The sequence below is a fragment of the Suncus etruscus genome, chromosome X (genome assembly GCF_024139225.1).
Source record: "Suncus etruscus isolate mSunEtr1 chromosome X, mSunEtr1.pri.cur, whole genome shotgun sequence".
NCBI classification, from domain to species: Eukaryota; Metazoa; Chordata; class Mammalia; order Eulipotyphla; family Soricidae; genus Suncus; species Suncus etruscus.
In genome coordinates this window covers 116979130-116995435 of record NC_064868.1, presented here as the reverse complement: position 1 = coordinate 116995435, position 16306 = coordinate 116979130, and the positions used below count along the sequence as shown (strand labels likewise).

Sequence of the window (16306 nt, the reverse complement as noted above, 5' to 3'; positions counted from 1 at the left end):
AACCACCAGCTAATGCCTATGCATCTGGTAGTCATATTTGCCAACACAGAAATTCCACAAACTATGACTAATGGAGACCATTCAAGCAATGCAAATATTGGAGTAGAAATTTTTGATTGAATTGTAAGCAGCAACCATCCGACGAGAATGATATTTACTAGTATCAAACCAAATGGTTTATATCCAAGCAGAGTAATGCACTTGAGTAATGCCAAACCGATGTATTTAATAACAGATGGCATAGTGAGCGTGAGTATCCATAATAACCAGCCAAGGGTCTCCAGAGGTAATTTCCAATAAAACATGTCACTTACAGTTCCAGAGGGTCCAGATTCACCTGTTCCGGGCGCCAAATGTGGGGGGAGGTCAAACCCCTTGTTGATGGTCTCCAAGTCTAAGAATGACTCCCAGAATGATAAATTGAATCCCATTCTTCCGTCCCCCCTTTTGGGGAAGACTTTGATAATAATATCCGACATGAATAATCAACGAATGCAAAAGATTAGGGGAACAAAGATTCAGCAAAGAAAGTCTTTTGTCAGTTGCAGCCAGCTCCAAAAAGCAAACTGAACAAGCCGTCAGTTCTGGCAAAAGAGCTCCCTATGCCTTCCCAACAAGCTATTTATTTGTTTCCTTAATCACCCCCACCTGGAAGATCCAGGTGGGATGACAGGCAAAAACATTATTACAACAATCACACAACATGTCAGGACAGGGGTGCAGGCCCTGGACTCTGCCTCAGTCTCACTCTCTGGGAGAGGCCGCCAGGCAAAGACTAGAGCTAAGTGCTTTGGCAGGAGACACCCCAGAGAGACAGACACCCCAAGACCTGAGCACTGCTTCCACTCGCGTTCACCTCAAGTGTCCCTTTACCGACAGCTGGGAGAGTGGAGAATGATCCTCTCCGTAGGAGCCTGTCTGGCGGAGTCCCGCAGAGCGCCATGGGCCGGGCACACTGGCTCTTTACCACCTGGCAGCCTGCGTCTCCTGGCCCAGCTCACACTGACAGTTTACAGTGGCCCAGAGCCTGGCCCAGCTCACACTGACCGTTTAGAGTGGCCCAGAGCTCACGGGCCTGAGTGGGCCATAACCTGGGCCCACGGGGAGCTGGGCAAAGTGGCCACACCACCTTGCGCTCCAGCAGAAACAAGAGCAGGCGGGAATGCCAAGCACTGCCCAGGAGAGGCCAGAGCAGTAGCCACACCGGCTCTGACTCAGCATGGGCAGAGGCGCCCACACACACACACTGGCAGACAACAGATCCTGACCCCGACAAGCTGGCCGAGAGAGGGGCCGGCAAAGCACACCGAGGGAGCAGCATGTGCACGAAGATGTACATGCTCCCCACGGACGAGCAGTGGAAGCCAGAAGGACGACAGGCCAGAGGGGAGGCGGCAGCACAGGGCCGTGTGAAGAGGATGCAGAAGAGGAGATCCTGAGGTGCGCAGGCTACAACAGAGCCCAGGCCAGCAGTAGCGCCGTGAGGGGCATCTGCCCACAAGAACAGGAGCAAAGTGCCTACCACGGGGGGGGGGGGGGGCAGGCAGGCACAAGAGAAGACACGGCTCTGCGGGTGCGAGGGCCACAGAGGGTGGTGCATGTGAGGGAGGGAACACAGCCCTCACCCGAGGGCCACGTGCCTGTGAGGTGGACATGTGGGAGGTGTCCTGTCGGACATTGAGGTCGGACTAGATATTGACAGTGGTACCGTGGTGCAGCCGAATCCTAACTTTCTGCTCTCTTTCCATGCCAGACACCGGTCGAGGAGAGGTATTCGCTGGAGGGAGCCAGGCGGGGTTGGAGTGCACGGGGCCTGCGGAGGTGACTGGACTGGGGTGGTCATGCAGGGCAGGGGGGGGGGACAGCATGAACACCTTGGTTTAGAAGGAAAAGCCTAAGGGCCAGAGCGGTGATGCAAGAGGTAGGGCATTTGCCTCACACACGCTAACCTAGGATGGCCCACAAGCCAAGAGCGTTTTCTGAGTGCATAGCCAGGAGTAACCCCTGAGCGTCACCAGGTGTGGCCCAAAAAGTCAATGGATAATTTTTTAAATTAAAAAACAAACAACCAGCCGAGACCAGAGCAATATCACAGCGGGAGGATGTTTGCCTTGTAAGCAGCTGACCTGGGTCTCCTCCCTGGCAGCCCATGGGCTTCCCGGAACTCCGCCAAGAGTGATTCCTGAATGCGGCGCCAGGAGTAAGCCCTTCCTTAGCATCGCTGGTTGTGGCTCCACAACCATTAAAATAAAGTGAGAGAGAGAGAGAAGGGACAAAGCTCTCCCCAGCGATCACGCACACACGGATATATACGCAAATCATGCACACACAGCTGCAGTACTCTCTGAAGAGGGTGTGAACGTCGCATATTAGAAGGCACAAGTTCGGGCCGGAGCGGTGGAGCATCTGTAGGGTGTTTGCCTTGCACGAGGCTGACCAAGGACAGACCGCGGTTCGATCCCCCAGTGTCCCATAAGTGTCCCCCAATCCAGGAGTGACCCCTGAGCATCACCAGGTGTGGCCAATAAATAAAATAAAATAAAAAAAAATAAGAAGGTACAGAGTTCAGGGCCAGAGTGATAGCACAGCGGTAGGGCATTTGCTTTGCACACTGCCTACCCAGGATGTTCCTGGGCTTGATTCCCGGCATCCCATATGGACCCCTGAGCCTGCCGGAAGTGATTTCAGAGCGCGGAGCCAGGAGTAACCCCTGAGCAACACCGGGTGTGGCCCAAAACACCCCAAAAAACAGAGGTAAAAGGTTTTGCCCAGGTATGCACACAACACACACACACAAACACACACACACACCACACACACACACAAACACACACACCACACACACACACACACACACACCACAGACTGCAGAACAAACACACTCAGCCCATCACCTGGGAGCAGAAAACCCTCTTGCCCGCATTCTCCCTCCCGGTCCACACACTCTCTCAACCAGTGACAGAGACAGCAACAAGCGTCCTCTGTGTAGGAGCCCAGAGCCCCATTCTTGGCCCCACTCATCAGTCACCTCCTCTGCTCCCTACTCTGGGCTCCTGGCCTAGTCCCAAGCCAGACCCGCCCAGGGGAGAGGAGCCATCACACAAGGGCACTAACAACCTTGAGCTTGTTCCAGTCGAACACGTAGTCGGAGAAGCCCTGGCGAGGAAACAGGTTCCTGAAGCGCTGTCTCAGGTACTAGAAGTCAGGCTTGTCTTCAAAGTGCAGAGAGCAGCAGAAGTTCAGGTATGTGGCAAACTCAGCTGGCAAACAAAGAAGTCCACACTTACTAGCTTCGCCCCAACTCGCCTGCAGGCCTGGGCCGCTGCTGCGTGCCAAGGTCCCTGGCAGGGGCTGCGGACGCTCACACGGGTAGCCTTTACACAGCACCTCGATGGGCTTCTACATATTCTTCTCTCTGACCCTCTCATACTTATGCCGCTTCGTGGCAACCTTCAGCCCTGGCCAGGGCAGGGAGCCTAGGTTAAGTGCCTGAGCACGAAGCCCAGATTGAAGTTCATAGTCCAGGGACGCCAGGTCTTCCCTCCGAGACTGCTCTGGAGAGAGGGGAGATGGTCAGAGCACAGGCCCAGACCACACGTAGCGCCCGTGAAGCCCAGTCCCCATCCTCGAAGCCTGGCAGATGTGTGAACTGGTGCCAGGGCCGGCCACGAGGCTCACCGATGCCAAGATGCGTGTTGATGGAGGCATAGCGCGCTGTGCCCATGAGGTTCTTGTTTTCACAGCAGGGGAGATGCTGGTGAGGGGGCATCCTGGTCCTTCTAGGACAGCCCAAAGTCAATGATGTACACAGGTTGCCTTTCTTCCCCAAGCCCATGAGAAAGTTGCCTGGCTTCATATCTCAGTGGATGAAGTTCTTCGACTGGATAGTTTAAAGCAGGGGGCTCTAGAGAGATAGGGCGGGGCAAGTGCACTTGCCTCACAAACAGTGGACCCGCATTCAGTCCCTGGCATCACCAGAAGGAATCCCAGAGCTCAGAGCCAGGAGTAATCCCTGAGTACCGCCAGCTGTTACCCCCAAACACAAATTGGTTAAGTAAAATATAGAACAGGTATGGGACCGGAGAGGTAGCATGGAGGTAGGGTGTTTGCTTTGCATGCGGAAGAACAGTGATTCGAATCCCGGCATCCCATATGGCCCCCGAGCCTGCCAGGAGCGATTTCTGAGCGGAGAGTAAGGAGTAACACCTGAGTGCTGCCGGGTGTGACCCCAAGACCAAAAAAAATATTACATATAAGAACAGGTAGGGTCTTTGCCTTGTATGTAGCTCACCCAGATTTAATCCCAGCATCCCAAATGGCCGGTCCCCTTCCGCATCACTGGGGTGACCCATGAGCATTGCTGGCAATGGCAAAAAAGAAACAAGCAAAAATAAAACAAAACAAAATGATATATAGTGTATATATAATTATGTGTGTGTTTGCGTGTGTCTGAAGCATGGGTCCTATTTGCTCTATTCTCTCATCAGCCCCTAAAATTGTTACTTTCTCAGAACATTTAGTTTGGTTTTCTGGAGGATTTGGGTGTTAATTTTTCAGTGAGTGAATAGTTTCAACACTTACATTTTGCAAGATTTCGTGGATTCTCATTGAATTGCTTCCGTCTCCTCCAAGCAGTAGTTAAGTAAGTGCTTACTTACTGAGTCAATGAAAGAAAAGAAATGCTTGGGGTCAGAGATGTAGTACAATGGGTATGGATGTGGCACTTGCCTTGCCCCTAGCCAACATGGGTTTGATTCCCTGCAGCCCACATGGTTTCCCCCCCCCCCATGCCAGTGAGAGTGAACTTGAGCAGTGCCATGTAGGGCCCAAGAACCATAGTCTTTGAAACGGGGGACAGAAGAATGAACACGCTAAATGTATTTTAGTTTCAGCTCGGGAGAGTTCCTGCTGCAAACTATGTTTAGACACCTGAGGCATAAGTCACAGAGAAGGGCTGTTGCATTTGACATCTGTTCTCTTTCACTACGTTGACTGAGGCAGTTTGTACCACCCATCCCCACTTTGTCTCTTGCTCTGTAAGATTTCTGCCTCCCTTTTTAATTTATTGCACAGATGTTACGGTTACAGCAAAGAAACATGACCCACTGTCTTGTGTGTTATCTCGAGTGTGATATGTTCTCTGACAGTGCTGGTCTGCGTACCTATGTAATCTAATGTACCTGTAAGTAATCACTCATAAGCTAACTTTGTCTGTGTTATTGGAAACTAGAGCAAGCTAAGACGGCCTGACGTGACACGGTGGGAACAAGAGGCTTAGGATCAGATTGAGGGCTCAAGGGATCAAAGCTGTATTGTGTGCCACACGTTAATTTTATTGTTCCATAAATGTTCTGTCGTTTGACATGCAGTAATTTTTGTTTGACACATGAGTTAGAAATGCCATTCTATAACTTAATTTTTTCAAGGTCATATGCATGTCTTGTCACGGGAACTGCGTCCAGTAAGGTATATTTTCCAAGAAGAAATTCCCTCATCCATTTTTCTTGAAATTGCATAGTTTCTGGCCTGCAAAAGGAGAAAAACAGGGCTACAGCGAGAGGAGAACAGGGAGGGCACTTGCCTTGCACACAGCTAAACTGAGTTCAATCCTCAGCATCCCATTTGGTCCTCAGAGCACCCCAGGAGTGATTCCTGAGTGCAGAGCCAGGAGTAACCCCTGGGGATCAACGAATTATAGACCTTCAGGATTCCTGAAATAAGGTGATCTTGCCATCGTGTTTCTTATTGAGTCTCCAAATCAGGGGTCTTCTAACTACGGCCCGCGGGCCACATGTTGTATTTATTCCCATTTTGTTTCTTCACTTCTAAATAAGATATATGCAGTGTGCATAGAAATTTGTTCATAAGTTTTGTTTTTACTATAATCTGGCCCTCCAACAGTCTGAAGGACAGTGAACTGGCCCCATGTTTAAAAAGTTTGAGGACCCCTGCTCCAAATGTTCCTTACCTTTGAATGAATGTCTGGTGATCCAATTTATAGGTGATATCAACGGGGGCCCTCTACAAGATAAAAAAAAAGAGACAATTGTCAACCTAGAACAGCAGTTCTGACTTACAGTGTTTGCATTTCTCTTGTTTTACCAGAAATTTTACTGACACTTCCCTGGTTCTATTTATTTTATTCAGAAATCTCTAGAATTCTCTGTTTCTGCAAACCTCTTTTTCCCCACAAGATCTGTTTTTGCAACAACCTGAAGAATCTCCATAAGATGGTTGGAACGATAGTACAGTAGGTAAGGAGGGCATTTGCGGTGGACCTGATCTTGATTCTCAATATCCCACATGGTCCCCCGAGCCTGCCAGGAGAAAATCCTGAGTGCAGAGCCAGGAAGTGACACTTGATTACTGCTGGGTGTGGTGCATAAATCAGAATAAAGGAAAACTGGAGGCCAGACTAGCAGGTAGGGTGCTTGTCTTGCACGAAGAAATCCCAGTTTGATCGCCAGCACCCCATACAATCCCTGAGCTCAGTTCTAGAAGTTTGCCTTGAACTGTGCTGGGTGTGGCCTAAAACCGAACCAAAAAAAGACCTGATCTGCAAAATAGTGTACTATGAGGAGGTTCTGACAGCAGGCAAGGCCAGTCGGCTGGGAGGAAGAATGGTCCTGAAGCAGGAGGAAAACTAGGAGACAAGGTGTTCCTGCAGCATTGGACGGGAGGGAGTATTCATCTATGGTCTGCTGCCCAGTGGCTGGACAAAGGCAAAGGATGGAACTTGGCTTTGTTTTGTTTGGTCCCTTGGGACCAAACTCTTGTTTTGTTTTTGAAGTCATAACAGGTTTTATTTGGAAATTCAGAAGAAAGGAGGGACAGGAGAGAAAAGAGACAATTGAACTCAAAAAGGCACACAGGCTTCTCCAAAGACAGAAAGCGCCCCAGTACAGAGCCCAGTTAATGTATGGAAGTCCAGACCTAGAGGCACATACAGGCACCATACTCATGGGACAGCAACCATTCTTGATGGTTCCACGTTACAAAGAGTGTCACCATAATGCAACTTGCCAGAGAGGAGCCCCCACCATGTTTAATGCCAACTCTTTCCCCCAAGAGTACCAGGCCTCCAAGAAAGAGTTTACCGGAGGCTTGCTTTTGCTGAACTTGATGGTGAAGTCCATCGTTGTTTCGATTTTGGGGATGGGGATCTGAGCAGTCGGGATGCTCCAGTTCACGCGGTAGTTGTAGAGGATGCTATGGTGAACATCTTGTTTATCCAGGAATTCTGTGTAATGCACCCAGCAGGACTCATGCTTCCATATCTGTCTCAGAAGCCAAAAGAAAATGCACTTAGAGAGAGAGAAGCAGACTTGTGCCCCAGCACTCCAGTACCGGGTTTCACAAAAGGGGGGGAACACTTCTCCTGGGGGATCCTCATGGCAATCACAACAGCGAGGTGGCAGGCGGGGCCGGAGCAATAGTAAAGCGGGTACGGCATTGTTTGACCAGGGTTCCATGCCCGGCACCCCATATGATCCTACAAGCCCACCAGGAGGGATTCCTGAGCACAGAGCCTGGAATAAGCTTTGAGCAATGCCAGATGTGACCTAAAAACAAAACAAAACAAAGAGATGGGGGAAGCAGGGCTGGAGAGATACTACAGGTAGGGGCATTTGCCTTGCATGCAGCAGACCCAGGTACAAGCCCCAGTAACTCCCGTCTTATGGTTCCCCAGAGTCCTGCCAGGAGTGATCTGAGGGCAGAGCCAAGAGTGTTACTTCACTGCACAGAATAGAGGACATGAAGGTGAGTACACAAATACATATGTCTGAAGGCTGAAGGCCCCCAAGACTAGGAGACTCAGCGAGCCGGAATATGGAGTAGACACACAATGTATATACATTCAAAAAGTACTCAAGGCCAATGTTTGCATTCCTAACAACCCTTATCTAGGCAAAGTAGATGTACAGAAGCAGATATTAGGCCATTCTGACCAAATGCATCATGTTTTTGAGCCTTCTGTGTTGTCATGAAGTCCTTGTTTTCCTAGAGACCTGGACGAGGGGTTGGGGAGGGTCCTGATCTTATTTCAGGAACGGGGCAGGCCTGATCTCTGTATTGCTTTCCCTAGGGTTCAGGCCTGCACCAGTCTGGTTCATGATGGTTATCCTGAATCCTGGACCTGGAACCCCTAAGGTTCCAAAGCCTGTCAGAAAGGCTGCCTGAGTGCAGACCAGGAGTAAACAAACAACACTGACAAATGTGGACAAAAAATAAACAAAAAGCTGAAGAGATGAGTCCAGAGCAATAGCGCACCAGGTAGGAAGTCAGCCTTTCACGGGGTTAACCTGGAGTTGATCCCCAGCTTCCCATATGGTTCCCCACTAGGAGTGATTCCTGAGTGCAGAGTCGAGAGTTACCCTGTGCACAGTCAGGTGTTTCCCCCACACACGCAAAAAAAAAAAAAATCAAACCTAGAGAGATAGTGCAACTATTACAGTTCTTGTACATAGCTGATCCAGGTTAAAAACCTAGAGCCTCATAAGGTTTTCCAAGCATCACCAGTGCTGACCACTTAATGCAGATCTAAGAGAAAGCCTGATCAGTACCAAGTGTGACTCAAGAATAAATCAACTGCAGAAGATTGCTTGTGAATCCTTAGCAATGCTTTGGCCATAATTTTGGTCAGTAAAAATAGCTCAAAATCTACCACACAGACACAGACAGGCACATACACACACCACACACACACACACACACACACACACACACACACACACACACACACACACACACACACACACTCCCACCACCACCACCACCACCACACTCGCTCAATGTACGGCAGGCTCAGCACCTCTTCCGGAACCTTGGGAAAACTTCTCATCAGAAATGCCTGTCACTGTGGGGTTGGGTATACAGTACAGTGGGTAGAGCACTTGCCTTGCACACAACTGACCAAAGTGCAACCCATTCTGATCTGTTGAACACTGCCAGGTGTGGCCCAAAAAACAGAAACAAAACTTTTGGAAAAGAATCCAAGAAAAAAGACTAAAACCCATTTTGATTTATTTGGGGTGGAGGGAGGCCACACGCAACAAAGTTCAGGGACTATTCCTGACTTTGTCTGTCCTCAACAATTACTCCTGGTGGGCTTTTGGGACACAGGGATGATGAAAATCAAACCTGGGTCAGCTGCGTGCAAGACAAGTGCTTTACCTGCTCAGTCACCACTCTTGATCTTGGAATCCAGATTCTACTTACCTCTGATTGTCACTCCTAAAGTTTGCTAAAGTCCAACTTTTATCTTTCTGGGGGGAAAGTGGGCCACACCCACGCACCAAGCTGTGATTGGGAGTGACACTTGGTGGTGCTCAGGGGGTCCTAGGTAATACTGAGATTGGCCACATGCAAGGTGCCAGGAAGACCTCAAACTTGCCATCAAATTATTCTTCTGTGGCTGCTGGTAGGGAGGAGGGAAATCATTTTTTTGGTTTGTTTTGTTTGTTTTTGGGCCACATCCGGCAGTGCTCAGAGATTACTTCCTCGCACCGTTCAGAAATCACTCCTGGCAGGCTCAGGGGACCATATGGGATGCCCAGAATTGAACCCAGCTCTGTCCTGGGTCTGCATCGTGTAAGCCGTTCCACTGTGCTATCTCTCCAGTTCCCCCCAAAATACTGATTTGTACCCTTGGGGGTGGGGAACTCACCGCCACCAATGCATCAATATGGTTAAGACCAGTTTCTTCAGTGAAGTCCCCATGTGTGAGGGCTCGTAGGGTTCTGAAAGGCCTTTTCTTTGCTGTAAAGAACAAATGAAATGATTAGCGACCAGGCAGTGTGGTATTACATCATCACACAAGACCCTAGAAGCCCAAGCAGGATTACTACCTGGCAAGATCACAGAATTGAGGATACTCTTAACAAAGTTCAGAGCAAATGCATTCAGAGCAGCTTCTTCTTCCTTTTGCTTTCTTCTCAGGTCTATAATGCTGTCATCTATCACCAATGGGTCCGCAAATCTGACCTTTTTGATTGGCTCGATATACTGACCTGCAGAAAGAAACTAAGGACATTATCATCACCTCCTATGCAAGCAAGCCTTTATCTAGACAAGTGCCGAGTTCCCCACAAACGTTCACAACACAGGAAGTGGTTGTCTCCATGGAGTCCTACAGTCTAGTTCCAGCCAGCCATAAATGGAGTGTGCCCCATTAAATAAGTCCCTCATCGTGATTGGCCTCTGAATCTATAAATCTTTTTCCAAAACTACTAGAAAGAGCCTGGACAAAGGTAAACCACTTCAGGGAGCAGGTCTAGGCTGCTCACACTGGCTCAGGTGTCCCCCACTCGGGGGACTACTCGATTCCCAGGAGACCAACGTTCTTCTGGGCCACAAGTCTCCTATAGCTGTGGGCCACTCTATTTCCATGGGGTCAGAAGATGGGAAGTATATGGTGTTTGCCCCTGTCCCAGGATCCATGGAATGCTGATGACTGCATAGTTGGAGCCCAGAGAAGAACATGGTCCTGAAACAGACGGGACTGTTGACACAGCAGTGGTGGTGTAAAGGGAAGGAGGCTTTTTGAATCAAAAGAACCAACTGAACTCACATTAGTGTGCCCAGAGAAACGTTTAGCCACTCCTTCTAGTCAAAGAGCCCCACCGCAAAACATTTTTAAAAATGTCACACCACAAAGTTCATCGTGGGAAAGCAACTCAGGACCCCATCTTGCTTAGTGGATAAAGATGAAAGTCCTGAAGACCCAATTCGAATCAGCCACTCACATAGATTCTGATTAGGGTTTAGAGAGGAAACGTTGAGGATGTTCAAGGAATTTAAAGAAAACATGGAACGGACAGTTAAGAAGACTTGAGAGGATATGAGAAGAGACATGAGAAAACTTGAAACAGAAATGACAGAACTGAAAAACTTGGTAGGTGAAATGAGAAGCTTATTGGAAAGCCTCACCAGCAGATAAAAAGCTGCCAAGAACACAATCAGTGAGATGGAAGATGAATGGCAAACACCTCCATGCAACAAATTTGTTTGTAAAAGAGCCTTGAAATAAATGAACAGAAGACGGAAAGAAACTCAAAATAAGAGAACAGGGAACCTGGAGAGATAGCATGGAGTTAGGAAATTTGCCATGCATGCAGAAGGACGGTGGTTCAAATCCTAGCATCCCATATGATCCTCCGAGCCTGCCAGGAGTGATTTCTGAGCTTAGAGCCAGAAGTAGCCCCGGAGCGCTGCCGGGTATGAATCAAACCCTCCCCCCCCAAAATAGACCTTTAGGGGGTGGTAATCAGAAATGATGTGTTCCCAGATAGCCAGAAAGAAAACCCACATGAGGAAACAATAGTTAAAGACAGCATCACTCAGAAGTTCCCAGAGTTGAAGAGTGCTTACAGCCACATTCTGGATGCTTGAAGAGAATCAGTTAAAAGACAGCCAGATAAAAGCTTCACAAAGCACATTCGAGTCACAGTGATGAAAACCGCTGATAGAAATAGAATACTGAAAGGAGCAAGACCCAAAATGGAGATTAAATTCAAAGAAGCACCTATAAGATTTACAGCAGATTTATCACAAGCAACACGCTAGCCCAAAGGCAGTGGTGGGGTATAGTGATAAACTCAGTGAAATGAACACTTCACCAAGATTCAGCCAGATTTTATTCAAGTATGAAGGAAAGATCCAAAGCTACATGGATAAACAGCAGCTCAGGAACATGAGAAACACAATACCAACCTTAAAAATAGCTGAAGGATCTATTTTAAGACAAAAGAAAGCCCACAAACACACCAAACTTCTCCCAAAAGATGGCACAAAAATCCCGTGGAAATCATCTTTCTCCTTTTTTATTGTCTTTACTGAAACACCTTGATTACAAATATGATTGTCGTTAGGTTTCAGTCATGTAAAGAACAATCCCCTTCACCAGTGCAACATTCCCATCACCAATGTCCCAAATCTCCCTCCTCCTCCCCACCCCACCCGACCCCACCCCCCACCCCCATAGTCAAGACAGGCTTTCTACTTCCCTCATTCATTCACATTGTTAGGACAGTTGTCTGTGGGAAATAATCTTTCTCAAACTCTATGGGCCAGTGCACCAAGAAGAGACATAGAGTACAAGAAATACATTTGAGGGCCCGGAGAGATAGCACAGCGGCGTTTGCCTTGCAAGCAGCCGATCCAGGACCCAAGGTGGTTGGTTCGAATCCCGGTGTCCCATATGGTCCCCCGTGCCTGCCAGGAGCTATTTCTGAGCAGACAGCCAGGAGTAACCCCTGAGCATCGCCGGGTGTGGCCCAAAATACCAAAAAAAAAAAAAAAAGAAAAAGAAAAAAGGAAAAAAAAGAAACACATTTGAATAGTCAGAACAAAAGCAGACTCTAAGTCAAAGGTTGGAAAACAGCCCTTCAAGCAAACACCTCCCTTCAGAAGGCTGAAGAAAATGGATAGCTTTGCTAGCATTCCTAAGGAAGGAAGAAGAGGCCCACATAAATAAATGGCATGGCTTTAGAAATTGGAAAATGAACAACAAAGTGTGGTGACAGTATGCAGAAGAAGGAAATAATAAAATTTAGAGCATAAAGTAATGAGCTGGACATCCCCCGAAAATACTACCCAAAAGATCAGTGAAAGCAAGAGTTGATTCTTTGAAAAAATAAGCAATATTATTTAACAAGACACAAAGTCAACAAACTTAGCAAGACACAAAGAGAGAGAAAGTTAATCATCTAAATCAGTAATGAAAAGAGGTATGTCACACAATCCTATAGAAATCCACATGGTAATCAGAGATTATTTTGAGAATCTTTCTGTCACAAAACAAGAAAACCTGGTAGAAATGGATAAATGCTTGGACTCGTATAACCTCCCAGGTTTGAACCAAGATAATTTGAAATAGCCATACAGACCCATGACTATTGAAGAAATTAAAACAGCACTCAAAACTCTTCCCCAATACGAAAGCCTAGGTACAGATGGATTCGCTTGTGAATTCTTTCAAACCTTTAAAGTGGACTGCTGCTGATGGCTACATCCCCTGTGTTAACAAATCCTGAGATCTAGGAAGGCACCAAGTGTATAAAGGTTCTAATTGCCAAGGGGGGGTTAAAAGCTCTCTGCCATTACAGGAACTTTTTCCCAGTAGTCTGTACTCAAAGAGAGGACTTTGAAAAAGTAGCACCTGTAAGACAAGATGTTTGAAAAAGAACCTGTACTCAAAATACAAAGGTGGTTTAACATACACAGGCCATCTATGTAATACACCATACCAATTTAAAAAAAGTACAAAAACCGGGCCCTGAGAGATAGCATGGAGGTAGGACATTTGCCTTGCATGCAGGAGGACAGTGGTTTGAATTTTGGCATCCTATATGGTCCCCCGAGCCTGGCAGGAGCAATTTCTGAGCATAGAGCCACGAGTAATCCCTGAGTGCTGCCAGGTGTGACCCAACCCCCCCTCAAAGTACAACAAGCATATGATCATAGTAGTGGATGCAGAGAAAGCAACTGACAAGGTCCAGCAGCCATTCATAATAAAAACTCTCAACAAGATGGACATTTAAGGATTTTCCTTAGTATAGTCAAAGTCATTTACCACAAGGCACGGCAAACCTTGTACTCAATGGAAAGCAACTAAATAAAAGCCCTTCTTCTACGATCTGGCACAAAAGGTTGTCCCCCTCTCACCACTTCTATGCAATATAGTACTAGAAGTATTTCCCACAGCAATCAGGTAATAAAAGATATCAAGGGCATCAGGTAGAAAGGAAGAAATCAAACTATCACAGTTTTCAGATGACATGAAACTATATTCAGAAAATCATAAAGACTACCAAAAAAGCAGGAACAATAGAATTGTATAGTAAAATGTCAGGTTACAAAATGAATACCCAAAAATCCAGGGCCTTTCTATAAATACATAATGAGTGAGACGAAAGAAATAGTAATCCCCCCAAATTTTGGTTTATTTTATCAAAAATAAAAATGAGAGAGAGAGGGGCCGGGCGGTGGCGCTGGAGGTAAGGTGCCTGCCTTGCCTGCGCTAGCCTAGGACGGACTGCGGTTCGATCCCCCGGTGTCCCATATGGTCCCCCAAGAAGCCAGGAGCAACTTCTGAGCGCATAGCCAGGAGTAACCCCTGAGCGGCACAGGGTGTGGCCCAAAAACCAAAAAAAAAAAAAAAAAAAATGAGAGAGAGAAAGAAAGAATGTTACAGTCTGAATGTAGGCTTTGCATACAAATGACTCAGTTTAATCCCTGGCAACTGCATTAAAAATTAAATGTTTAATCCCTGAGTTCTTCCAGGACTCATATCCACCCCAAACCCCACCCATCCACCTCCAAACAGCAGGTAGGTTCTAGTTGAATATTTCATCAAGCCTCAATCCCAGAGTCCTTACACATCACAGAAATAAGGGGCTAGAGAGACAGTAGGTAGGTAGGTCAGGTGCTTGCTTGCTTGCCTTGCTCACAGCAACCCGGAGTCAATCGCCGGCACCACATTTCGAATCCTGAGTCGTCCATAATGGGATCCCTGAAGGAAGACCCAGAAGTCAGGCCTGAGCACTTCTAGAGGGACCCCCACCCCGTAGTTGAAGGGAAGTTACACAAGCAATTCGGTTTAGGAGGAGTCGGATTTTCAGGCATGTTCTCCCACCTGGCTAAAAGGAGGGGGACCCAACCCTAAGGCAGGGCCAGGGGGAGCCCTGGGCACTGTCCCCCAACAGCAACCAAAGATCCCAGAGGACCTGGGCAGGCCCTCTCCACAGGGCATGCCTGCCCCAAGATATCTCCATCCCCCAGTACCTGTCCAGGCCGAGCCTGGCTTGGAGCAGCAGCGACAGGAACCGATTCGGAAACTCTCTCTTGGCCGGATTCCAGGCGAATGTTTACAGGCGTTGCCGGGACAACGCGGGTTTCCCTGGGTGGGCCCGGAGCCCAGGAAGGTTCCAAAGGCGCCCAGCGAGGAAGGGGGCCGGGAGGGCTCATGCAGCCCGTTCTGGCCTCCAAATCGTGACCAGACCAGCATGTGCAATCAACTTCTGCCCAGCGGGAGAGAGAGGTGATCAGCCACCCTTGCCACGCGGGACAAAATGTGGACAGGCAAGTCATTGATGCCCCTCAGGAGCCCCTAGGGCCTGGGTGAGGATCTTTTTCTAAGTTTTATTCTAGTTCACTGTCGTGAAGTTAGTCATTCATTCTTGGCTTTCAGGCTTACAATGGGTCAACACCAATCCTTCAGCAGTGTCCACTTCCCTCTACCCATGTCCTCTCTGTAAATATTCTGTCCTTGCAGTTGAACTCCTGGCTCTGCACACTGCGATCCCTCCTGGCCGTGCTGGCTAACCAGATGGGAACAAGGGATTGAATCATTCCCAGCTCCACGCATGTCAAGAGCACTAAGCACTGTTCTATCTCTCCAATCCTTAATTTTGGAGCTTTTGTTTTCAAATTGGAACTCTTTTATTCATGGTTTAATATTGTTATGATTGTTTTGAAAACATGTAACAAGGAATTTCAGATAATAATATATATTATATAACTGTAATGTAGTAATGTTTATATATTTAAGTATATTGAAAATATATATTTAAATATATAGTATTTATATAAAGTGTTATCTTATGCATTATTTTAGAACTTATAAAATTAATAATGATTATCAAACATTTTTATTTTACTTATATAAACAATATTTATATTAATTTTTATTTATACAAAATTTAAATGTAGATTATATATTTAAATATATGATAGATAATACATAATATTTATAATATTAATATTACTTGTAATATATTGGTATATTATAAATATGTAATATTCAATTATATAATAACTTATGGAGCTTTTATTTTGTATTTGGTTAGTGAGTGACTATAGTTTATAAAAATAGATGAAATGGATGTTCTCTCCATCAATCTAAAACAAGCTATCACTAGTCAGTAGCATCTTTATATATAACCGGGGAAATGATATGTTAAAAATAGAGGTTCCCCCCAGCTACCAGGAGTGATTTCTAAGCTGAGAGCCAGGAGAACCCCCTGAATGTTGTAGTTATGGCCAAAAAAAAAGTTATTTATAAAATTAAGATCAAATAAGAAAGAGACAGAGAAAGAAATATAACAGATTGGCAGACATAACAGGATATACCAATGTATTTTTAAATGTTATGCAACTATTTGTGAATTCCTTTGCTGTTTTCCCTTTTGTATATGCTTCAATCCTTTTTTATAAGAATTATAGGTTTGGGACCAGAAAGATAGCAGGACGCGCGGTGGTTGAAATCCAGGCATCCCATATGTGTGTTTAGAGATTTCTGAGTGCA

At 46.8% G+C, this 16306-nt stretch overlaps 2 protein-coding genes across 2 annotated transcripts; both read right to left on the bottom strand.

Moving 5' to 3' along the window:
* Window positions 1-3283: 3283 nt before the first annotated feature.
* LOC125999556 (casein kinase I-like) lies at window positions 3284-3904 on the bottom strand. The gene has a single exon (XM_049767642.1). The coding sequence runs from the start codon at window positions 3854-3856 to the stop codon at window positions 3515-3517; it is 342 nt and encodes a 113-aa protein (XP_049623599.1). The 5' UTR covers window positions 3857-3904; the 3' UTR covers window positions 3284-3514.
* Window positions 3905-5312: 1408 nt separating this feature from the next.
* LOC125999538 (A-kinase anchor protein 14-like) lies at window positions 5313-14516 on the bottom strand. The gene is made up of 6 exons (XM_049767619.1): window positions 14442-14516; window positions 9849-10010; window positions 9668-9759; window positions 7098-7277; window positions 5969-6021; window positions 5313-5526 (listed from the first exon to the last, which is right to left on the bottom strand). Exons 1-6 carry the CDS (start codon window positions 14500-14502, stop codon window positions 5406-5408), a joined length of 669 nt encoding a protein of 222 aa, XP_049623576.1. The 5' UTR covers window positions 14503-14516; the 3' UTR covers window positions 5313-5405.
* Window positions 14517-16306: the final 1790 nt, after the last annotated feature.